The 25,743-nt window shown below is 37.4% G+C and overlaps 1 protein-coding gene across 6 annotated transcripts in view; it reads right to left on the bottom strand.

The window, feature by feature from the left end:
- Positions 1 to 7,451: 7,451 nt before the first annotated feature.
- STK39 (serine/threonine kinase 39) overlaps positions 7,452 to 25,743 on the bottom strand; it is an 82,441-nt gene continuing 64,149 nt past the window's right edge. For all 6 annotated transcript variants that reach the window (XM_053982713.1, XM_053982710.1, XM_053982712.1 and 3 more), the window contains 2 exons: positions 12,974 to 13,038; positions 7,452 to 8,932 (listed from right to left, as the gene is read on the bottom strand). In XM_053982713.1, coding sequence (XP_053838688.1) covers positions 8,858 to 8,932; positions 12,974 to 13,038 — 140 coding nt within the window. In that variant the 3' untranslated portion in view covers positions 7,452 to 8,857. The remainder of the gene's footprint in view (positions 8,933 to 12,973; positions 13,039 to 25,743) is intronic.

The raw sequence follows: 25,743 nt of genomic DNA, 5'->3' as shown, positions 1-25,743 counted from the left end.
AATGCAAACTTTTAAAAGAAAAAACAGAAAAAAATCCATCTGGAAAATTGTACTTGCGTGCACATGGCTGGCTGGCAAAATGGACATGAAATACAGAAATAAAATGGGAAAAAATTGCTTTTTTTCTCAGCAAATACTGTGAGGATGGGTAACAGCTCATGAGGAGACAGTATGGCAAACAGCACTGCCCTTTCCCAGGTATTACTTTTACTAGCTGTGCTATTGCTGGAGAGCAAGAAAATCTGACCTAATCAAAGACTAAGTGTTGGACTAGAAGACCTTCAAAGGTCCCCTCCAATCCAAACTATGATTCTGTGTTCCTGCTCCTTGCAGGGGGTTGGACCAGGTGACCCTTTAAAGGTCCCTTGCAACCCAAACCATTCTATGATAGGAAGCAAAGAGAACACCACATCATCACCATCCAGAGGTGGTGGGGAGGAATAAAGGGGCCTTATGTACAAGGACTAGACAAAAAACTTGGGAACTGCAGAAATTTTAGTGGAAGTGACACACTGCAGATGACAAAAATACTCATTTCTTTGAAACTTACGTCAGATAACAAAGCTCTAGAAAAATAATCATGTTCTGAAATTTCATGTACACCATTGCTTCTAATTTTCATGTTTATTCTCAGTTTGCTGTAATGCCAGGACATGTATTTGCTTTAAGCAATTATTCACAATGGGTGAGACATCATCATCTGGGGGATTTCCAGCTGCCTGCAACATATCAGACAATTGGCAACATATTTATCTGAACAGTTCTGAAAGTACGTATTTGTGAAACTGCAGTTTTAAACATATCAGGACCCACACGCAGCATTTTCAAGAGGAGTACATTCTGTCTTCTTCCCACAACTCATATCTTTTCCAATAAATTCAGATCACTGCATTTAGGCCAAAATTACATGTTTGATATAACAAATTTAAATTGTAACACAGACCTAATTTAACCATAAACCACATTACATTTCCTCAAGATAATATGTCACCAATAGGTAAAATTACTAAAGCTTACTTCATTTTTTTTGTTTTCTGGAAAAACTTCCTCCATGCTAGCTTGAAAAAACATCAACAACAGAAAGAAGCAATAGAAATGTAAATGGCATACACCAATAACTTAGATTCATCTTTGCAAAAATTCTTTTGGAGAAAAAACTAAAAAGAAAGTATCAAGCAATACAAAAGTGCAGGAGTTTCCTCACCCTTTCCATCTTTTGTAGAATATCAGGTTTATGGGTGATTTGGCAGTGCTCCATCTCACAGGCAAATTTACAAGGTTAGCACTGAACCTAATCAGAGATAATCAGAAAACTCTTTCTCTCTGGTGTAATTTTCTGCTTGGATAGTTCTGCTGTGCTATTATAAATAAGAAAAGCTTGCAGCACAAGCAGGATAGAAGAGTTCAGAGAGATTTCAGTAATCACCTTCCACTCAAATCACACTTACTCTTTAATCAGGATTGGATCCTTTTCCATTTTATAGCCCCAGGAGTAAACTGAGGAGCTCATAATCGACACAGATTGGGAGTGAAATTTTAGCCCCACTGAAGCTGATGTGAAGTATTACTAATTCATGGGGCTGAGATTTCAATAATGGTCCTTCCCTCTGGATCCTCTGTTCTTATTCAAGGCAGATTTCTCCACCCTCTTCTTATTTCTCATAATATAGAGTAAATGCTCCAGTGCTTTGTTTTAATCAGAGGTGATCTAACAAGGAGAGAGAAGAAAGGGAGTCGGAGAGAAACAGATCCTGAATGCAACAGGATTCTTAGCTGATTCTATGAAATGATGGGAATAGTTTCAGGTTTAACAACCTCAACCAGATAACTACTGCACTTCTCTGCACTGTAAACACTTACTTCACAAAAAGCTTTCCATAGAGCTGGAAAAAAATGGTAAGGAATTTTATTTAATTTCACAAATTGCCCACCTTGCACTATCAGAAAGCTGCAGCTTTCAGCTTATGCGGTAAGATCGCGGGAAAAGAAGCAACTTGGAAAACCGTAAAATCAATTTCTTTGCCTAAATACAAAGTCCTGCAAAAAAGGCATCGTAAGTTTACCTCTAGGAAGGTACTTTTTACATCAGAATGGAGCACTGCTAACTTTTTGCTCAGGCACATTCAGAGGCGAAGACCCCAGCTCAGTTCTCGCCGGGGGAGCAATGCGCGCTCGGCGGGCCAGGACCTGCAGCCGCCCCACGGCACCAGAGCCGCCTCCTCCAGCCAGCACAGGAGGGAGCAGCGGCGGCAGCGCGGACCGACCCCAGGCAGAAGAGGAAGCATTGATACCCACGCCTCCCTTCTTCCGAAAAACTTGTGTTTGCTGACCATTTGATTTTTTACTTGGTCAGTAATAGAGCAGTAACACAATGTAGGGCACTGGCAAAAGATATGAATTTACCAGAAGGAAACAAATAAACTTTCAGCAACCTTAATACAAATACCAGAAGGTTAAGGTACCAGTCTTCAAAAGCTTTCCTTGCCCTCTACATTATAAACCACCACAGTACAGGTGTGGGTTGGGGGAAGCAGTTTGGTGGGTTTTCCCCCCTCCCAGTACCAGAATGCTTCGTAAAACCAAGTCCATGCTTTCAAAAACAGAGATGCAGGTAAAAATGTAGGCCTCTCCCTTAAAGCAGCAATTTAGTGCTACACAGCTTGTCTTCCAGAACACAGCAGTTTTACTACCTGTGAGGTTAAATCTTTTTGCCTACTGATTTATTTTTATAGCACATAAGTAGCACAAAGTCCACCTATTCAAACTCTCTTGACACTCTGGTTCTTCTGGTGCATTATTTATAATTGCCTGTTGATGACAGCTATACACACTGCTTTTTATGTGAAAAGACAACTGTATTACCAAATAACCACACATTCCTATACCTTTTGAGATGTCATAACTCAGTTGTCCTCAAAGGAAAGAAAGTTAGATTGATGGAGTCTACAGAGTAAAAATGACACAATTCAAAAAGCCTTTTTACTCAAAGTGAATCTAAAGAACCCCAGCACTCCTACTCATGAGCAGCATCTTTCCTTAGTGAGTCTGAATGACTCCACAGATGAAAAAGAACCAGGTAACAATTTTGTTTATTTCCATAAGAATAAATAAACAAATTAAATAAATAAATAAATAAGTAAATAAATCTCCTTATGTGAAACATAGCTGGTTTTTTATTAATTTTTGAAGTGTACTTATGGGGGGGAAAATGGAGTAAAGGCAAGTATTTTCCATCTACTCCAATTCTATTTTGTATAGCTCTACATTTATGTCCCTCTACATAAACACATCCACTTGCATAAATGATTTTTGACACCCTACTGAGACAATAAACAAGCACAGCCTTTCAAATTCATGCTTGAAAATTAGACGGAAAAATATGCATGTCCCAAAAAGGACAAGATTGCCTCCTTATTAGTTTATGCAGAGAAAATTATATTTCTCCTTCATACCACATACTCTTCCATGTCTCTGTAATTGCTCACTGAGCCACCATTGCCCATATTCTCAATGTTATTAGCAGCAGACAACTTCACAACTACTGCGTTTGATTCAACATCTCAGACGAACACAACTATGAAAGCAGCTTGATGAGCATCAATCTAACAATAAAAAAAGCAGATAAAAACCACATTTTTATGTGCATTGCAATGTTACTCTTAGTCATTTAGGGAAAATGAATAACTAAAATGTCACAATGCTCAACTTATATGCCTGGATTATTTCATCAGCTGGGCCACTGTGCAATAAAACGCAAGGAAACCAGACTTTGTTGGAGTTTTTGTGGTTTGAGTAAACCCGGCTGTTCATTAGCAGAGCTCATGCACAGGGTACTCAAAGATGTAGGTTCCTGATCCTTTTCCAACTTCTCATTTTAAAATAATTAGCATTCTTTGTGCATGCATATGCATGAGTGCACTGCAAGAGAATGGATAGGCTGCCCACTTGATGCAGCAGAAAAACCCACAGCAAGTGACTGAATAAAGTTCTATCACAATTGATTCATAGAAAAAATAGACTACTATTTGTAATCAACAAGGTCTCTTTTTTGGTTTTTTTGCTGCTTTGGTAAAATGTGGGAGGGTAAGGTGGGAACGGGCGGCAACATCCTCTGCTCCCTGCTAAACAGAAATCAGCATTTTCAATGCACTCAATTAGCAGTGTTTTAGGTCTGTCTCAGAGTCCTCATCAGAGCTAATTGATTTCAGGCACAGGCAAATCTCACCATTCAACATCATTATGCAGAGGTAGGTGGTGAAAAGGAAAACAGATCTCTGATTAAAGAAAAGCATGAGTGGGAGGCATACCATTTATAAGGTGCACACAGCATTCCCTCTCAGAGACATAACAGTGTTTAAAAACACTTTGAAGAGAGACACCTCACAACCAAATTTCATAGGACTGCTCTGGAAGCCCCAAAATTGGAGATGTGACAATGGACCAAGCTATGTGAAAAGGCAGACATCTTTATCTCAGGAGAGAATAGGGGAGAGAGAAAATTCAATTATGTTTTCTGAGTTACTTCTTCCACTCCCACTCACAAAGGGTGTTCTAGGACAATAGAGGAAACTGTGATAGTACACAGTGAAATGAAGAGGGCTAATGTCTTTATTAATGTTCAGCTCTTTATTAAAAAGATCAGCTGGGCAGGGGGCTCGACGCAGAGCTCGCCCCCGCGGTCGTAACTTTCCCAGGCAGCCGAAAGGAAGGAGGCATGCAGAGTCTGTCACTGGAGTCCCGAGCAGCAGCTGCCCTTTCTTCGTGGCACACCAGTGGCCTGAGGATGAGGAGGTGTGGTGTGCAGAGTCTGTTGCTGAAGTCCAGAACTACAGCTGTCCCCGCTCCTTCCGTGGTGGCAGCACCAGGGCTCTCTGTCCCTATCGCCCTGCTTCTCAGAGCCTAATATAGTCTGTTCCTTCTTAGGTGATGGTGACGGTTAAAAGCCAGTCAGGGGATGTGTTTCCCTCTTCCTCAGCTAGGGCGTTTGCCTAGACTCCTCTATTGTGTTCAGTTTTTTATTTATATTCCTTTCTATCTCCTAAAAATACTCCCATGATCCTAAGGGGTTTTTACTTGCATGTTAGTCCCAGAATGGCAGCGTGGAGGGGTGGGAGGCCAGTTATCTCCAGGTAGTTTAGAGAAAACAAACAGAGCAATTAGCTAATTAGCATTTCAATATCGGTACTTAGCTAAAGTTAGTAGTTTTTTTAGTGTTGCCATGGGAACTAGGAAGGCCCTGCCCGCGTCTCTGGGGAATACGTGGAAACTGTTCATAACACATAGGGTAATATTTTAGAAAACAAGAATACTTATCAAACTAGCTAGCTGAACTGCAGTTTGAATGCACAACTCTGTACACGTTGGTGGGAAGATCTGAGGTCAGCACTTGTCAGAAGGAATAGATGTGCTCCTGTGCTCTTGGCACAATAAGCATATGTTGCCAGCATGGGAAACAGCTTTCCTGGCCTAAAGCCCACGCTGGAGTCCCACAAGATAAAAGACTGGAAATGTCCCTTCTCTCCCACTCCTTTACACATGCAAAACCAGTCTCCAGATCTGGTTTTGTGCTAAGTTAATTCTATGTTTATATTCATCCTATCACTTTGAAACTAATAAATGCAGAACTGTGTTTTGACTGACTTTCATCTCAGTCCACAGAGCTACTTCCAGCAAGCTAAAGCACAGCACACTGGCATGGCTGGCTCCATGGACACTGACATTAATCAGCCCACAGAGCCTGCAAGTGCCCAGCTGCAGGCACTGGCATATAATCACCATACAGATTATTATATTTTTAGCACTATCTAATTAAGCCCTATTTTCCTGGCCTTAGAGACAGCTACATGGTAGCTCCCCTGTTCCAGCTTCACCTCATTAATTAGAGACCTTTTCTTTCAAACAAGACAGGTGCAGTAGCCAGCACCACAACTATTTTGGGGCAAGTAATGTCACATATATAAGAACTTCACCCAGCTTCTTAATGCTTTTCATGTAAACATGAACAAATGAATAGCTGTTAGTTTTCTCCCTTACTATTCAACAGAGGATGTGTATATAATAATAAAAAAGCAAATTGTTATGATGTTTGCCATTTACTTCTACTCATCACAGCTTGCTCACTGCTTTCTACTGCGATATACTATATATTTTCACCTTCTTTTTACCTTCTGTATATACTAAAAGTATAAACTACTTACAAGCACTATAGCTTTAATTACCCTTTCTTTCTACCTTTTCTAAAATGCATTTTGCTCACATTGTATTTATACACAATATCTTAGCAGCATAAACAAGAAAAAAGTTTTAAAACCCAACACAGCTGTGACAACAGTGCCACATGAATTTCCTGCCTCACTGAACCACAGAAGCATCCCCATGATTCTGGATCAGACCACAAGTGAGCAGCAACTGTAACAACTTTATCTTGGTACAATACTGCTGACTGCCTCAATTAAAACATTGGATTCTTTATTTAGATACCTCCTGCAGCCCCAACCAGCACAGCAGATGAGCACTTTTGACAGTTGCTACTCATATCCCAACACTTCTTCCCAGCTTCTGGGGAGGTGTATAGCGAGTGGAACATGATTGCATATAGTCTATATATATATTCCATTTCTTTTTCTAGAACAGTGAAAACAAGAAGCCTCCCTGAACATTCACTTCATCTGAGAAAGTACTGTAGCAGTAGTGCAGGTGGATTAGTCAATAATGGTGCAATGCTTAGAGAAATGTACATTAAAATAATCCCATAGCGACGCTCAGAATTAACCCCTCCCCATCGCAGTGCTGCAAGTTATCACCTCGGTCACTGTTATGTGCACGTTTCAGGTACCTTTTTTATAGAATCACACTGCAAAGGCACAAAGGTGAACGCCCAGCAGCAAACCCCGCCTGCCCCGCAGACGGACGCGCTGCGCCCTGGGCCCGCACAGCCGGGCCAGGCCGGGCCAGCCCCGGCGGCCGCCCGGCACGGCCAGCACAGGGCCCAGAGCACAGTGCCCAGGCCCCGGCGGAAAGGCTCACTTACCCCGCTGCCCGCCAGCCGCACGGCTGCCAAGAGCCAGCCCAGCGCCGGGGCTCGGCCATCAGGAGCTCTGCGGGCACCAACAGCCCCAAGAGGCCTGACCGGCCGCAGGGCGCCCCACCTGGGCCGCCGACCCCACCCCGGGCCCTGCCGCTCTCCGCCCACACAAGCCAGCAGCACACGGGGCCCATCCCGAGAAAACCATTGATTTCTTTAAGTAAGCCCTTGGGAGCCTTAGGAATGGCTTCGGCAAAGCCCTGGAGAGCAAGGAGCCAAAGCAACCCTCTACCCCGAGGGCGTAAGCAGGATTTCCTCTCGTCCACCTCCTCCTCCCCAGCTGCTGCACCCAAACTAAGTAAGAGCAGCAGCCTTTTGTGATAACAACTCTCTAATCCACTCAGAGCATGGAAATTCAAAATACAAATCAGTTTGTGCAATATATCTTTATTTTAATTTTATTTTTTTAATCTTTGCAGTCATCTTGGAGTAATCATCATGTAAACAGTAGGATGGGATGGGATTACATTGAGTCATATGCAAATAGTTCTAGAACACCTCAACGATTATGACAAGGCATTATAAATAACTTCTCTTAACAATATATATTTGCCATTTTCAGTACATTAAAGAGCTGCCACTTATCTAGGATTAACTAGGAAGTAGTTTGAAGTGTAACCTCTGAGAAACACATCTCCAAATGTGGAAGTCTTTCTAAGGTTCCCTAGCTCCATAACATCTATGTCACAGGTTAAGCAGAGGACTACTTGGGTCGAAGTGTTTTCTTTGTAACAGAGTTTTACTTGATCATTGCACAAAGCCCTATTATTTTCACTCCACCTTGGCATTTAGCAGAACTTCAAATAAAGCTTCAGTTCCATTCTTCAGGTTTTTATTCACTAGTATGAAACTGGTTTCTATCATTACAGGTAAGTCAGATCAGAGATGGACACAGTAAGCGTTCTACCTTAACAACAGTTCACAGTAGCTCTAGCTCATGGACTCCCCAGTAAAGCATAGTCAAAACACTCGTAACACCTTTGCTACTGTATATCCCCTCCTTGCTCAGATAACAATATTTATATTTATTGTACCATATGTATGGTACTTCTAGAAAATTGAGATTATTTATATAAGCAGCCTCAGGCACATTCTTAAAACATTAATATCTGCAAGGCACCTCCCACTCCCTTGAGGATCAGTTTGTGGACTGTTTTTTGACACACAACCAACAAAATCTTGCTAATGCCAGATCAAATTGTTTCAAAAAACCCCTAGAAGTTACCAAATACTTCAAAGACTCTTTTAAATAGTGGGAGATTAACTGCAAATAGCACATAATCAAGTCAAATAATTTTCTTATTACTAGTAGGTGTAATGCATAAATATATGAAAAATAAAATTCACAGTCATTTTTTGAACTAGAATTCAAGTTTGGCTAAAATTTCTAAACTTTTATATGTATGTTAATTTCTAAATGTAACAGAACAAAGGCAGTATTATCAACCACAAGTACAGGTAAAATAGTATCACTCAAAGTCTATGAAAGAAGTAAGCTTGATAGAAAGTTCCTTTTGTAACCAATAAGTACAGCCACCTGAGAGCATTTCCACAGGCTTTTCACTTTGGGAGAATCCAAATCAACTGCTAAGAGACATTTAGGAGCATTTTGAACGTTAACAGCAGCGGTGTAGCTGTGGGCTTTGCTTGTTCTGACTTTGTGAATTGCTAGATAATGAAGCAGAACTCAGTGTGTGGTGCATTAATTTTCCTTTGCATCTAAGCTGGCTTTTTCGCAATCTCACAATTCGGCTTGGGGTCAAGGGACAGACATCAGCTGACACTTAACTGAGCAAAACCAATCAGTTTCACTTCATCAGGAATCTCAGTGCCATCACAGCCAGAGGCCTGCAAGTACAAACAGAAATGTTTAGTATATCATGCTACAAAGGAGCATTTGACAGACAGAATATGAAGTTTCCCCATATCACCCAGTCAGCAAACAGCTTGATTGAAGGAAAGCTTTCAGACTGCTTCATGTGGCCTCAGTCAGCATCAACCAATTGCATCCTTAATTTTAGCAAACTCTTGCAGTCAATATTAAGAATTATGGGGAAAAAATGCTGGAAAATGGACACTGAAATACCCAAAATCTTTAAACCAAACTTTCCAGACTGGACCCAAATTTGCTTTTTCATGGGAGTAAACCATTTTCACTCATGAAGAGCATCTAATATACATGTATAGAATCCACTTTTACCACTGTGCTGTAAACAGCAAATGTCTCATTAGTCCAACCAGCAAGTTAGTTCACCAACCAGCTGAATTTTTAATCAGGAAACTGAAACAGTCTTCAGTAAAAGTAAAAGAGTAAATACTAATATTTGCAACGGGACAGTTCCCTCCTGACAGTACAATCTAGTACTTAAAATTGTACAGTTTAGATTCCTCAGTAAAGCCCGTCACAAAACAAATTGGCACAAGTGATCAGTTCATTTTTCATATGTAACAGTAAGAATATAAAACCACTGTGCTCAGGACTAAACAATTACTTTAGGTCTGTTTTAGAAAAAATACGCTGGAGGCAAAGTATTTTTATGTTTCAATTTTTAAGCACAAAAGATGCTTCTGCAGGATAAAAGTGACATTTTAAATAAAGAGGTTTATATATTTTTATCTGTATGGTAGATAAGTCAAAATATTAATAGAATTGGATTAAAAGTGTGCAATGCTTACTTGTTTATGACAGATGCCTTCAGATTCTTTTGCATATCACAAAATATCTCCAACAGAACAATTGGTCCCCCCCTATAAAAATGCTTTTGATCCTTTTCTGCATTAGTAGCAGATGAACCCTTTACTAGAACTGGTTTGTGAACATGTGCTATAAGGTTAAGAGCTCTCAGATTGTGCATAGAAGGTGCACTGACATAATCCATTGAATTTTCATGACCAGAAATAAAACTGTGTTGACACTTGTGGAAGTATTACATCAGGCTACTCCTTCAAATTTAATCTGAGCAGACACAGAGAACAGTTCTCTCTTCAGATAGCATTTCACATCTCTTATTCCACAGAAGCAGCAATTCAAAGGTCTGAGACCATTACTCCTGGTTACTATTCAGATACCTGAATGGTGCTTGGATTGGGAATTTACCAAATAAATGGAGTTTGAATTTTACACTTAAAATTTAATGCTAAAAAGTGCTAATACTACTAACATTGTTCTACATTCTAGCTAGTTGTCAATCTCCTCACAGCCATGCTAAATTACATATCTAGATGCATATAGATTTTTAAATGCCTTCCTTATCAATAAATATTATCTTATGTCTATTTAATGCACCTGGAATCTATTAACTTATTTTTTGTGCTTAGCATAAATGCAAATACTCTACACAAACTGCAAAATAAAAGTACTTGGTAGAGACTGAACACACTCTTTCATTACTGGGTTTCTTTCCATCCTTTTTCATAAGCAAAGTCCTTACACAAAATGCAAATTATGCTGTGCAGTGATTTGTGTTTCCTTGAGTGTTTCCAAGATTATTTGTGTATTAAAGCAGCCTCCCTCCCAAAGTGTGGACAGCTGGATCCTATAGGAAAGTTTCCATTCTGTGTTAGCCAAGACAACTAGGGGATATTTAATACTATATATGCTCTGCAGAATTACATCATTGCAAGATCAAAGATACATTGTTTTTAAAATATGCAAGAGAGGGAATCCAACCCCTGCCACCCAGGCACCTCACCTTAAAAATTTTCTTTACTATTTCGGTAATAATTAAATACAAAAATAGTTAAGACATAAACTGTTCCTTTTTTACCCCAAAGATTGACAGCTTGCTGTTTGAATAGAAATATTATTTACCAGCAAAATACCAGCAACTACCTGTAAGCAGTGAGATACTAAGCAGACTCCTTGTCCAGAAATACTTGCAACTAATCCTAGACTAAGAAGTATTTTTCAGTTGAATTTTCTGAATGAATATAGGATTAGATACATTTAATCAGCTACATATTTAATCTCCATTAATTATTTACCAACAAAATGTGTTTTAATCAAATTGTATACAAGTGTTCAAATTCAGTGAGATCTTGCTATGAGGTAACAAAGGCCCAGTAGTGCATACAAAGATGAGAGTTCTCATAGGCAACAATTCATTTAGCAACTTAACTATACAATACAGAAATAGGCAGAAGCAGAACATATATTAAATTAATCCAAGGAGAAAAATAAATTAGGATACTTCTTTTTATGGTCTTTCCCTGTGAAAATAGGAACCAGTGCAGGAAACCTAGGTCAGAAGTATGAGGAAGAAACTAAGGTTAAAAATTAACCTCCAGAATTCCTACCTATCCAGTGGAACTTACCTACAGCAAGGACAAAGACATTGATTTTGGATTGTCTACTAATTCTGAGTATGGTAAGGAGCAGGATGATAGCAGCATTCATTCACTGGAATCTGAAATGCTATATGACATTGACTAAACTCAGCAATAAATATAACTGAATCACCGAAAAATAGAAAAAAAAATATCCCAACCTAAATTTTCAAGTGGATGTGTTTTCAACATGCATAACCTGAATACTATGGGATATTACATTTTGGAATCACAAGCCTCTATTTTAAGTGTGTGAATGAGAAACCCAGACTTCTCAGAGCCTGTGGAGTATGTGTTATCTAAATGCTCTTGGTGAGATGCCACTTACTACACAATAAAGCCAAGTCAGATGTTCAGACAGTAAGAGCACAGATCAGCTGCAAAAAGAAAAGCAGTAGCTTTTAAGCTATATTTATAGAAAAGGCCAGAGAAAGAAATTAATTTGAGTTACATGTCTTTATTTCCCTGCCCCAACCCCTTCTCACAAGGAATGTGGAAGTTCAGGGGATTTCACTGGACTGTAAAGGAAAAATTAGTTCAAATGAGTCAGCTAAAACTCCTCAGATCTGTATAAAGAATGACATGGGAAGAAGAGTCTTGAATTAATACATCATCGTCAATTAGGTCTAAAAATGGCTCTCTATAACAGCTGCTTTTATAAACAAAGCTGTGATTCTGGAGACCTGCGTATCTAACAGACATTCAGTCTAGTCTCTCGAGTGACTGAGTCACTCAGCAAAAGGTGCTGAAAACTAACTGGTATTTACATAACTAATAATTAAATAGCTTCAGGTATATACATTTTTCAACTTAATTTTAACAATAAATAAAAACATACACAGCACATCAATTCTGGCTCAAGTTTTTGCAATTTAAATTTATTAGTATTAAATTAAATCTATCATGCTACGATCAATATTGACCAAAATTAAGGACCCATGGTCCAGTGTACAAAATGCAGCACAGAAAGGACTCCCAAACCTCGACCCAGGGTTTGATGACACATACAGAAGACAGAAGAAGGTAGAGAAGGAGAGACAACAATAAAATACAGCAGGAGAAAGACCAAAATGCAGGTGTGGATGGTCAACTGAAAGAAGGTTGAAAAGAAGAACTACGGAGAAGTAAGCAGTGGAGAATGTGACCTGCATGCAAAAAAAATGGGGGCAGGTGTTTGAAAAAATGGGATTGGAACAATATGTCCATCAGCAGAGGACACTTCAGCCAGGGTAGTGCTAAGGGGGTGGGGGTGAAGGAGTGTTAACCTAGCTATTACAGTTTTCTCTGCTTTACTTGTTTCTGCAAGGAGTTTTCTTACTGCAGCTTCTCACCTAAACCTCAGGCTGCCTCAGAACTCATGTGACTGAACCTCCTTCCCCATGCAGTTATGGAACTGTCCTGTCAAAACAGGGTTTAAGCTTTTTCTCTAATACATGGAAATTTCAGTCACTTTATCTGTCAACACATTTATTCAACAAAGTATCTGTAACTGAGATAGAACCCAGATTCTTATGTGAATATTGTGATAATTTGTTTATTTCTTCCATTGATGCTTTTACTTACCAACTTAAAAGTCAGTGTTTTCAAAGCCTTTGGATCATCTACTATCTTCTGTAAATTAGCAGCAACTGTAAAAAAAGACAAAAAATATTATTTACAGAAAATTGCATTCAACTTGACATCAAGGCTTTTATTGAATCTTCTACTTAATTCTACACATATACGTGTCTGTAAATTACCACTTGAATCATTTAATCCCTCTAGCTGTTGTTTCAGAGAGCAGTTGGGCTGCCATAAATCCTACTTCCTTTCTTTCACAGTCACTGATACTTTGTGACTATGTGAACTGATTCAGGGGCATAATCTGCCTGAAAACCAAATGACAGGAAAAAACCCAACTTACTGATTTTCAGTTTAGTCTATTCCATAAACAGTTAACAATCACACAAATGCAAGTGCAAGGAAGAGTGAAGAATCAGACAGCCAAGGATAAGTTGATGGCTGGCATGATTTAGATCATCTTTCTGCTATAGCCAGGGTTACTATTAGGATCAGCTTCTAGCAGAACTCTGAGCTCACTGTCCCCTCTAACTGGTTTTCTGCATGTGCTTCTTTCCCTTTTTTGGCCTGGCACTAACACAGACTCTAGGTAATATATTACAGCTCACTAGCAGAAAAACAACCCAAAAAAAAGTTAAAATATGAGAGTGACAAAAAAAGAGCTGATCTTCAAACTACTCTCTAAGAAAACATGATCAAGATTTGTCAAGTAACAGCAACAAACACTTTAACTGAATGAACAGAGCTTGAGTGTCCAGAAAAGGAAGCTCTATGCTATAACAGAAATAGCAGGAAGGAAACAATTTATGCTTTGAAAACAGAGGAGAATGCAAGAAATTAATAAACACTGTTTCTATCAAAACACCTAAGTTACATTTTTAATTGTTCTGTTTTAACAATATCGTTACCATTAATCTTGACTAAAAAACCCCAATGTCTGCATTCAGCTTTGTATGTTTACTAAACTGGCTCCCCAACTTTGCACAGTCACAGATCCTGAAATAAATCAGACCAAATCATTAAGGGCCTTTGTTCGAGACTGATATATGAGCACAAGATGTAATCAACAGGATATGAGCATGAGATAAATATTTCACACCTGGCAGAGCTGTTTAAACAAGATTATAAAAAGGAAATGAACAGATAGACAGACATTTCTTAGTGCACTGACTAGGTGAGTACCATAAAGCAAAGAGGCAAGGAAGTCCATGCTGCCCACAAGTAACTCTCTCTACATCATTCATATGGTGGAAGATACACACCAAACATTTGCACATTCTGTGTCCTACTGCTACAAACTTAGGTTTCTGCTTCCTCCCTCTTCTAACATTGTGATGACAACATTTTCATTCCCACTGTGCCTGATCATGCATGATCCACTGTGTAATAACAGAAATTCACCTCACAGGGGAAGTACAGTATCTAGCAAGGGAATTTAGAGAAGTAAACAATTAGGCCAATCTGCTGCCACTGTTAAATGCAAATCAATTTTCTGTGGGTCTCATTTTCTTTATACAATTAAAATGGCATCAAGGATTGTTTATACACTTGTAATAAATTTAACTGGACATGAAAGTGTTTGAAACTAAAAATAGGACTTAAAAGCAAGCATGAGGTACATTTTGTAGAGAACACGTTTTGTAAAGAAAAGAACCTACACAGTTAAATGAACTCAACTACAGGCACTGCAAGAGGAAGTCTTTCCATTTTTAAAGCCTCATTATTAATAAAATTTTTTATTCTACCAGTTACAAACAGTTTTTTATTTTAGTCACACAATTTACTTCCACAATCTTTAAGTCAGTTTTATTGCAATACCTCCTACCTGATAAAATACATGCAAATACATATAATGCTTTTCATTACAATTAATATTTAGAACCTTAGGAACATTCAGCCTCGTATGTCCTGGAGCCAGGATAGAATAGCTTCCATTTTTTAGATTTTTAAAATTTATGAAATACAATCATGCATTCAAGAGCAGCTCTGGTTTATACAAATCTCTGTAAACCATATCTTAAAAAACAAACAAACAAAAAAACCAAAAACAAAAAAACAAACAAACAAAAAAAAAAAACCCACACCAACTCCAGCTGACTGGCTGCACTGAAATGAAGACACTGCTACAAAACCAGATAGGCATTGGGTCCTAAATCCAAAGATTTCTAACTTCACCTAAATAAAATGTTACAAATATACAAGCTTCAAGTGCATGCATATCTTTAGGAAGGGCAGCCTCTCATTTAATGTCGACCTGCTGTGGAACAACTAAGGCAAGTCAGCCTGCTGCTGGGCTATTCCCTCCAGGAGCAAACCTTCCAGCTGCCCTTAGGCAGTTACTGGCAAAGATATTATTAGTGCATTTGCAAAGAGCAGCCCACGATTAGCAAGGGTTTTAATGAACTAGCATACACTTGGCTAAGGGGCATCAGGGATGTCACAGGTAGTATTGAGTCTTTAAAAACCCTAACCCTGCTCCTGATTGATTCTTTACCAGGGAAGAGATTAAAAGTTTCCAAGTAAAAATAGCAAAATTGGATTTTTAATATAAGTAAATAGTTAATGTTAATTGCATTGTTGTAGTTGTTACTTAAACACTGTACCAGAATTGAGTGGTATTTTAGATGGCTATCATTCCTCAAGAAGGCCAAGAACAGTGCCCAGTAAAAGGCTATGGGACACAGTTTTATTTATTCGCTTGTCTTTACTTTTAATATGAACTCAAGTCAGAAACTCTTACATATTACATATGCTTTATTTCTGTTTTTCTGATGGACCATAGCTAGAGTGCGAAGTGTAATCAAATAGAAGATTAGGAGGATTTAAGGGCAAAATGTCAGATATTTTCAGGCTATGCTTGAAATTGAGAAAGCAAACCTATAAAGAGTCCATAATATTAGAATACAAGTTTACATTAAGAATAGTCATATCTGCAGTGAGATCTTTTCCTACAGAGAGATCTTTTCAATTTTAATTGTACATATCCAGCATTTTCAAGTACAACTAGCATTTCACCTCAGACTTTGGTACTGTGTTTTACATTTTCTGGCCTTTACAGAAAGGCAATGGAAATCATTTAGCCAAAATAATGTCATTAATCACAGTCAATCAAGCCACCATGAATGCAAATCCTCCCAAAAACCTACACTTTCTGCAATATCTCAAAGCGTATGTAATTATCATCAACTAAGAGCCAAGTATTTGCACATACTTATCTAGCAAAACCATACCATCCTGCTGGCATATTTTTCATTTTTCTAACTCCTTGTTTTTGTTTTGAAAGGTCTTGCCCTTATTTAGACCACAAGGGCAAAAATTAGGAGCAACTGTCTGAATTTGGATACCTAAAATCAGTATTTCAGGAAACTCTAAAATATGGTTCATTACCTTTAGGGATGAGACAATCATTACCCTTTTCACATTAATGCAAGCCAAACCTTCTAGGACCTCAGTAAGTACATAGCTTTGGATGTGTCCCTCTGCACCTAAAATGTTTAAGATCTGGGTTCAAGTGGTAACTGAAATCCTTTGGAGCCTGATGAAGTCACCTAAGAAAAACATAACCCATAAACTGCAGGCATCCATGGCATCCCTAATTTAGGTAAATTCCACTAGAAACAGAGCCTGCAGCACAGGCAGTAGAAGCCATCCAAGCAGGTGAAAGTCCTTCCTGAATGCCTGCAGTCCCTTCCAGTTATTTCTCCAGAAGGTCTGGGGATCCCATACAGTGAAGACATCCTCAGAATTTTAAATACAACAACATACTCTACAGTTGAATACTCATCCTACTTTAAATGCAATTAAAGATATCACTTGCAGCAAATATAACTGACTTACCACTCCTGTAAATATATTTCTAAAAATTTAGGACTATTACTAAACCTACACAGTTTGGACCACTAGGTATGCAAATATCCCCCAAAGACACCAAAAAAATTCATGCCAGGTATACACTCATGACAGTAAAGAATGCTTTCACTTAGAAGCACTTGCTGTTACTGTTCAGCCCTACACAGAATTACTTGTCACTTCAGGCAAGTAAAAAAACCCAATTATTTTTAAGTGGAACTATGAGGCTTTATTGATGAAAATCTCCTCTAGCTACTGGATTTAGGCTCTTGTCATTCAGGAAAATTATTTACTAGGCCAAGACTCACTAACCCTCCTAGTACAGTTCACATGCAAAGTTCTAATATGGCTTAAATATGACAAATGAGACTAAAGTTTCTAAATGAACCCAATCACATCTGCAAACCATAGTGAGGAAAATAACCATCCCATTCTCACAACCTTTCCCAGCCCCACAGTCCCAACAATTCTTGTGTTGCAAGTTGGTGAGCAAAGTCAATTTAAGACAGTAACACTCTCCCTAAAGTGAAAAGGAGTTTCATACTAGGACTTTCTAGAGAGGCAAGAATTGTTTTCTCCACTTAGATTATTTGGAAAAATGAAGAGCATTGTAAAATATATGTCTCTTTACACCTTATCTCTAAGTTAAGTATACTGCAGTTCCTATTGACTAAGACATTTTTCTTTTAAATAATCTGAAGTCATGCCTTGGATGTTGTACTTGTGAAATTCATAGATTAGCACCTGCAAGCAGCACTAATTGATAATTAAACCCCTGTTGGGAATTCACTGCTTCTGCAAGACCTGGATATTCTATACTCAACTTTACTTTGCAGAGTGTTTTCTCAATATGTTATGGCCATGCACCTATAAAAGTCAGAAGAAGAAACATTAACAAGAAAAAATGTAGTGGTGATGGAAAAACCTTTGCCAGCAGTAACCTCAGGTAAATAGAGTATACTTCAAATCATGTCTTGGAGCAAAAGCTCTCTTTAGACATTAGCAACAGTTGGGACAAGAGGCTTTTTGTTGTTTACAACAATAAATGAGGTGCTGTTCACTTTCTTCAGAAGCCTTCTGAAGGACATGTAATCAACCTACACACCACAAATCATTCCAGGTCCTTTTGCAGGTTTTGCTCAGTGACAAATGGTTGTGCCACTCTGACAAAATAAGTGTCTGCACTTGCAGAACATGCAGTAGGAGAAAAGGTCAAACCCAGCATATAAATATACAGAACATAGAGTGTTAATTGCAGATGGAATAAATAAAAAATTCCCATATAACTAGAGGTTTGGCCTGTATATAATACAAATTACTTACTCTTTGCTATATTACAATTTTGGCCAACCATATAAATTACAGTTTTTAAATGAGTTAAGGATATGAGGTAACAGAACAAAAAAAGGCCACCTTCAAGATCTTACAAATACAAGATAATAAACAAACTTTGGGCAGTCTCAAATAGCTGTTTTTCTCCTGTGATGTGACAAATCTCTCTCTCTGGTTACTTAAAATTCTTAACACGGCATGAAACTTAACCCTAATGGCTTCTGAAGAGGGAAAACTTCTGGAAAAGTTAAAATTAATGAGACAGTAAATAAAGCTATATGAAGTACAGTTAAACTATTTCCAGTACAATGCCCACCCAGCCAACTAAGCCAGAGCCATCTGGCATAAACACAGACACAAGCAGAATCTAAAGCTTGAGATGATATTTCTGGGGTGCTCTCAAAAGAATAATGATTCATCTGCTTTTCCATTTTGCAAAGAATGGATGGGTAACCTCGGAAATAGCTCATGAACTTATGCTTAGGTTCAACAGTTTGCAAAGCTAGTGCATATTGTAATCCTGAAATTCAGATATGAGGAAAGGGAAGTATTATTCAGGCACAAAATTACTGTCACCAAAAAAAGAGAAAAATTATAACCTTGGAGAAAATGAAAAATATTTTTAATAAGTTAGAAGTGAAATATTTTTTATGTAGTCTAAAACTCAGTCTATAAAAAATAGCTACCTTCATCTGCTCCCTACTTCATCAACAGTACGGCTGTTAGAGAAGACAAGTTCAAACCTCCACAGATTTATTGGCTTTCCTGCTGATTGTTTCAAATATTACCTCTTCCCCAACAGTAGGCAGTTATTTTACCATTTTCATCTGATACATGGAGCTCACCATAATTAACTGCCTTGGGAGTCTGCTGGTTTGAGGATTAATGCTGTGTTCTCCTGTATAGGTCTTAGGACACAGGGTGCCTGAGTAGCAGGGAATACTTTTAAGTGAAATTATCACTCCTAAAAATTCAGCTACTGGTAGGGTTTTCCTCCAAAGGGCTGAATTTATTATGCATACTCTTGAGGCCATTTCACATACTGCAAGAGGTTCATTGCAATCTATGCATTCATTTATATTTCATACTACACAGTGATTTTCATGCATTTGCAAGTTCAGAACGAAATCAAAACTAAGTTTTAAAATCTAGATTGTACTGTATTATAGTATATTATGCAAACAATGAAAAAAAAATCAGTGTTTAGAGCTTTTTGTTTAGAGCTTTGGTAACAATTCCTCCGGATCTCTGTCTTATTATCTAACAGCTCACCGTCTGCCTTGAAAGATTAAAGGTCTCTTCAAAGAGAGATCAAAAAGGTCACTTAAGTGTAATGTGATTCCATTAATTCAACCATTCAGGATGCTGTGAAAAAATCCCTTCAGTTTATGTTGCTCAGTAGCAAGGGAAATGTTAAACCATTTGAAGATCTGTGGCAGCTAACCAGCAAGTGTTTATTGCCAGAGGACTGCAAGGACCTAGACATGATTCTTGTAAGTAAGAAATAAAAGAAAACAGAAAGATCAACAGCAAACCTGGCTTCTCTTCTGAGGAAGCTATTGGACACTGATATGGCAGAAGCATTAAAAGCATTTAAAAATGTATTATTTATGAAGAGGCTGTCATTAGGAATTTATCAAAGGGAGATTAAGGCTCATAAATTTGTCTGAATTCTCAAAGTGTGTTGCTGAATCAGTAGATATAGATAAAAGACAGTGGAAATTATGCCCATTTCAACTTTTGATACTATGATAATCTCCTACAGCTCGATTTGCAGCCTGACTATCAGAAAACACAGATTAAAGAGGACAGGTACAGGACAACAGAAGGCCAAAGCAGTTCTGCTTTGAAAGGAACACCAAGACTGGAAATGGTCTCCTACAGCATCCCAGTGAACAAGGATCCTAGTGAACAATTTCCACCTGCACTTTCCACAATTTAAAGCAATTATTAACACCACTTGAGCTCTGTGGTTCATATGAGTTCTGAGCCCCAATACTGTATAAATTCCTTATTCTACACAGACATGCTAGGTTTAGGCATTAAGGACATTAATCAGCATTTGGCACCAGGCTATCTAGTTAAAAAAAAAAAAAAAAAAAAAAAAAGGGGACTTGGTTGGGACCAAAGCTTTAACAACTAACCAATTACCCTAGGCTATTCAAAGGAATGGCAGAAACATAGAGACATCTGGGGAGTATATTCCGGATTGACTTCTACCCACAAATAAAGACTTTAAATATTTACCCTTGCTCAAACTGAAAAAAAAAAGAAAAAAAATGAAACAAGAGTACTGTATCCAAATAGAAACTGACTTAAGTATTAATTGTACAATTGGAAAATTGTACCTTTTCCCAAAAACTTATAAAAAAAATGAGGTTGATATTTCAAATTGATTTTTCTTCCCCCAGAGGATGTGAAAAATGCTTAGGGTAACCACTGCATGTTTAAAACAAACTAAAAGGATAAGTAAACAAAGTAAAAGGGTATTCTACTTTCCTGTATAAAAGGATAAATTGAATATATTTGGATAATTAAATACTTATGTATTTTAGACCTTGATTCTTCATGTGCCTAATAGAGTAGATTACTTAGGAAGGTGAGGGATGAGTATATACATATTTCATCACTTCCCCTTCATTTTCAGGATCCTGAGCATTTTAAACCTCAGTCTATTCTCAAATGAACATTTATAATAAAAATTTAGATCTGCTGCCCAGCACTGCTAGTGGGCACTGAGATATTACAGTAAATTGTTCTCTTAAATTCTCTATACAAAAGAATAAAAGTACTAAGTTGAAAAAATCATTTCCCTGTGACTGAATGTAGAAATCAAGTGCTAGTTTTCAGACACAGGTTTGGACAACAGTTTGATAATCATCAAGATAAGTAAGACAGCTTTAACAAGTATCTTCATCACACTGGATTTCAGATTAGATCTGAAATATAGGTCTATGTGGAAATAAGGCAGGTCATATTCTCCTATGCATATTATTACTTTGCAATCTCCTTTTCCTATCAGGTCTTCACAAGTCCTCCTGTCCCAAGTTCAGCTATGAATTATAGATAATGTTCTGACAAAACTATTAAGAAGATGAAAGAGCAGCCAGGCTACTTCAATACCTTGTATCTGAAACTTGAAACAAGAAGAATATATTTAGAAAAGAATCCCTGATGTGCTTGAGTTAGGTTCTGAAGTAGAATACATCTAGTTTGAAGAACCTCAATAAATCCTTATTTTGACATACTAGCCCCTGTAGAGAAGTGAATGCCAAGGAAATAAAGAACAGCAAGTAAATTAGTATTGAAAACAGGAACATTACATACATTGATGCTTTTGCAATTTCTGATTCAAATTTACAATTGGGTTTTTTTTTGTTTTGTTTTCTTCTTAACTAGAAAGGAAAGTCCTTGAAACTTTGATTCAGATCTATGAGGGGCAGAGTTTATCACTTACTGTATCAGACAAAACTCAAACTAATCCCACTAATAACCACAAGGATTTATTCCTCATTTGCACTTAAGTAGGAACCGGTGGACTGCAGGTTGAAAAAAGGAACTTTCTTTGAAGGCAGTTGACAATTCTACCTTTTTTTTCTTTCAAATAACTAAAAAATATTAGTTACTTTATCATGGCTGTAAGACAGGTACATTCACTATGACACATGAACACACATCTGTATGTGTGAAGAATAATTTGCACACTCGGAGAATTTCTTATATCACACATTTATAGTTCTGCCATAAACCACAGCAACAGTGATTATTCACCTAATACAAGGTTTTTTTCACCTTGAACATTTACATTTTCACCACACTGAAAATTCATCACGGTGGGAACTTCCATGAAACCTGCCAGCTTCATGCAATACACTTCCTCCAGTGCACCTCTTACATCCAACATGGAAAGTCTAAAATAACTTAGGTGCAATTAGACACAAAAATTCATTAGCTGCAGGTGCACCTCAAGCTTCCAGAACTCCTGGCAGTCTCATCATTATGAGTCACCCTTCAGTGCATTAGCTCTAAATGAGCCAGATGTGTTGAAATATTTAAGTCCTTCTAAAGCCCCCAGGGATTTTAGAGATATTCTTCCACTTGTAATGCATTTGCATATCTTGCTAAAGAGATACTGAGTTATGTACACATATTGAAGGCACATAGGTTTCTACAAAATGCCTTAAAATACAGTCAGGTTTTCATTAAATCTATATGTTTTCTTTCTGGATAATATATTAAAAGTAAACACTAAGTATTTAGTCTATCTAATTTAGTTGAAATTAATTGGTAAGAATCTATAAAGGCATTTTCTCATTAGAAAGTTTATGAGTACACTGAGCTTTGGAATAAATAAAACTGTGATACATTTAACTAAAAATTCAGTTATTTCACTCAGTTTGAACCACAAGTAAAACAAACAAAACTTCTAAAATATTTCCTCAATATTACAAAAATCTGTGCACGTCAAAATACCACTGATATTAAATGACAAACCTAAGGTGCCTTCAAATGCTATTCCAGTTAGGCACCCATACTGCTCTTTGAGCACAAAAATATATGCAGTATGTCTTCCACTCATGCAGCTCTATCCCATTTCCTAACTGCAGTAAGATGAGTTGGAATTAGTTGAACAAAAGTCATCACTTCATTCAGTTTCAAAGATGACTAGTCTAAAAGGACAAAGTAAAACTAGGTATGAGGAAATGCAGAGCAAAACCTAGGAATGTGGATTATCAGTGCCACCATAAGCTAACTGTACTAACAAACTGGGCTGGTGCTTTTTCATCATTCCATTTTAGTATGAAAGTACCTTCAGCATCAGCAGACATCATACTGTAAGACAGTCAGCTGTTTCAATTTCAAATGTTTTACTACTGTGAATAATTACTATATATTATTGCTACACTATGTCATATATATTACTTACTGTTTAACAACCCTTGAAATAATGTTTTTCTGGATTTGGTCAGATTCATGTTCTCTGAACTCCTTAGCCTATCCACAGCCATGATAGGCTTTCTTTGTAAATCTAAATGCCAATTACCAAAGTAATTGTATCAAACTATTATGGCATCTATTGCATTCACACTTCTAAGAAAATATTCAAGATATTGATGAAAAAAGCTTGCTACTTTCAAAATATGACCTCATTACAAAATACAATCTGTTGGGTTTTCAGCTGGTTCTCTTAAACACTTTAGGTCTTTCAGCAGGAAGCTTTATTTTTAACTGACTAAAAGCTTTTTCTCTGGTTACTAAGTGGATATCTCCAACATCAAAGAGCTTCAGCAGTAGGTTACATCACATGTATTTAAAAGTGAAGGTTCAGAGATACTTTTTTGACAAAAACATCTTTTTAAAACATTAATACAGCAGAGGGCAATTTAACATTTCTTGATGGCATGGACATCAAGGCTTTTATTTAAGCAGTATTCAGGAAGGGAAGGGGGTAGTGGTTATGTATATACTGCAATTTAGTAATTGTAAATACACCTTCAGGTTCTGAAATTTAAGCAAGGGCTACAGAAAATTAACTGTAGTCTAAGGCTTCATTGTAATTATATGCACATTGTATATAACAGTGGAGTAGGATTGCAATTATGTGATTTTGAACAGAATCTACCATTGATCATATCAATCAACTGTTGATATGATTTGAGCTTTCCTTATGGTATCAAAAATATAATGCATTACCTGAAGTATTACCTGATGAACATTTACCAGCTAATATACATGTAGTGCATACAGAGACACATTATCTCAAAAGGAATTTTGAATATACTCCAGATCTGATTTAACATAGATATTTCAGTACTGCATAAAAACACCTCGTCAGCAAGCTACCACTGGCTCCAAGGCTCATTCCCCTCTGCAAACACAAACTCTAGTCTGCTTTTAAACAAATCTCTGTGCTGATTCCCATGACCTAGGGACCTTCTGTGAAACAGTGCTAAAGGAAAAGAAACCAGCCAATCAGAGCCAACACCAAACATGCAAGCTGGGATTTGTTTTTTTCTGCAGAACAGGTTGAACTTCATGTACATCAGAAAGGAAATTTTCCTGGGAAGCCTGTGTTAAGTGAAGCAAATCCAGCAAGACTCAAAAGGTGAAGCTTGTTGATGTTTAGAAGTAAATTCTATAGAACTTAAGGTGTCAGCTTTTCAAGTCTATACACTAACAACTTCAGCTCACACATGCCATGGCCATACTTGCACAACAGCATTTGCTGATTCCTATTTAAATGTCCTTTCAGAAGAGATCAGCCATTATGCCAACAAATTGCCGAGTTCAACATAAAACCAGGTATTTTCACCTTCCTCTTTTGTCCAAGTCTTCACATGTTTTAACATCCATGAAAAGGATCAACAGGAACAACTTTCATGAGACTATCTCAGAACCTTGTTTTCATTTAGGCTACAGAGGCTGAATTTCTGCCTGCTTCAGCTAAAAAATGAAAGGTAATTTATCACCTGCTTTCAATCTAGAAACTAATGGAATCAGTTCTTCTGGGGAAGAAGGTTAACCAAGCTCTTCTATATTATTCCCTTCTTCCTATACAGGAAAATTTTAAACCTTTTGAGTGAACAAGATGCTAACATAATTTTACACAGAAAATTAGTTTTGTAAGCAGATTTACATTTTAAGCACCATCTGCTCTCTTATATGACCTCTGCCTTTAAACTGAAACACTTCTTAAGATTGCACTGTTACAGTGAAATATTCTAACAAAGTGCAAATTTAATTTTTTACTTAATTAAAAGCAAAATCATATTTTGCAGAAATCTTCCTTCAGTAAAATATGAAATCTGAAGTAATTTTCTAGGAAGGTAACAATGTCCAAACATATTTGAAAACTTCACAGGTGAAGCAGACACAAGATTACAACACAAATTCACTCAAGAATTTGTGCCTGTGGAGCTTGAGGTAAGTTACATCATAAAAAACCCACCATATAAACTAAATAAAGATTAATATAAACTAAAAATAAATTATTGAAATTAAATATAAGTTGATTCATTTCATTACACACAAGAAATTTTATTTTCTTTGATTTTTTTAGTACCACAATAAAAGACAAAACATGAAAGTACAGAAGGAACCATCATAATCCTAAAAATCAAAGTCTGATGCAATTCAAAACAGGCCTAAGCAAAGAAGTAAAATTTTATCACTAACTAGACAGTGTCTCTAACCAAACCTGCTAGAGAAAATCTTGTTTAAATATTTGTGCTTCTTCAAGGACCAAAATACTATCACTGCGGGATGGGAATTTTTCACTTGAGGGACATCTATTTTCATTTGCCTTTCCCCCATCATGCCCCTTGCAAGATGATAACAAATCCCATTCGTGCTTCCATTTTCACAGAAGTACTGGCACTTTGCATCAAAAGAGAATGTTGCAGCAAAGGGAAAATGCAGAAGGGAAAAGATTTCTCACTGGGTCCCAGCAGGACTTGCACTGCAGCATCACCAGCTGTGACTCAGAGTGCCACCTGACTGCCCAGGCAGTCAAATAGCAATCCTAGCAATCCTTTTGTTATGAAGAAAAAAAATGTCTTTTTTTCTAAATGAAAATTCTGCCAGAAATATTA

This window comes from Vidua macroura, chromosome 7 (genome assembly GCF_024509145.1).
Source record: "Vidua macroura isolate BioBank_ID:100142 chromosome 7, ASM2450914v1, whole genome shotgun sequence".
In the NCBI taxonomy this organism is placed as follows: Eukaryota; Metazoa; Chordata; class Aves; order Passeriformes; family Viduidae; genus Vidua; species Vidua macroura.
Note: the sequence above shows the minus strand (reverse complement) of the source record. Positions and strands in the feature narration are given on the sequence as shown.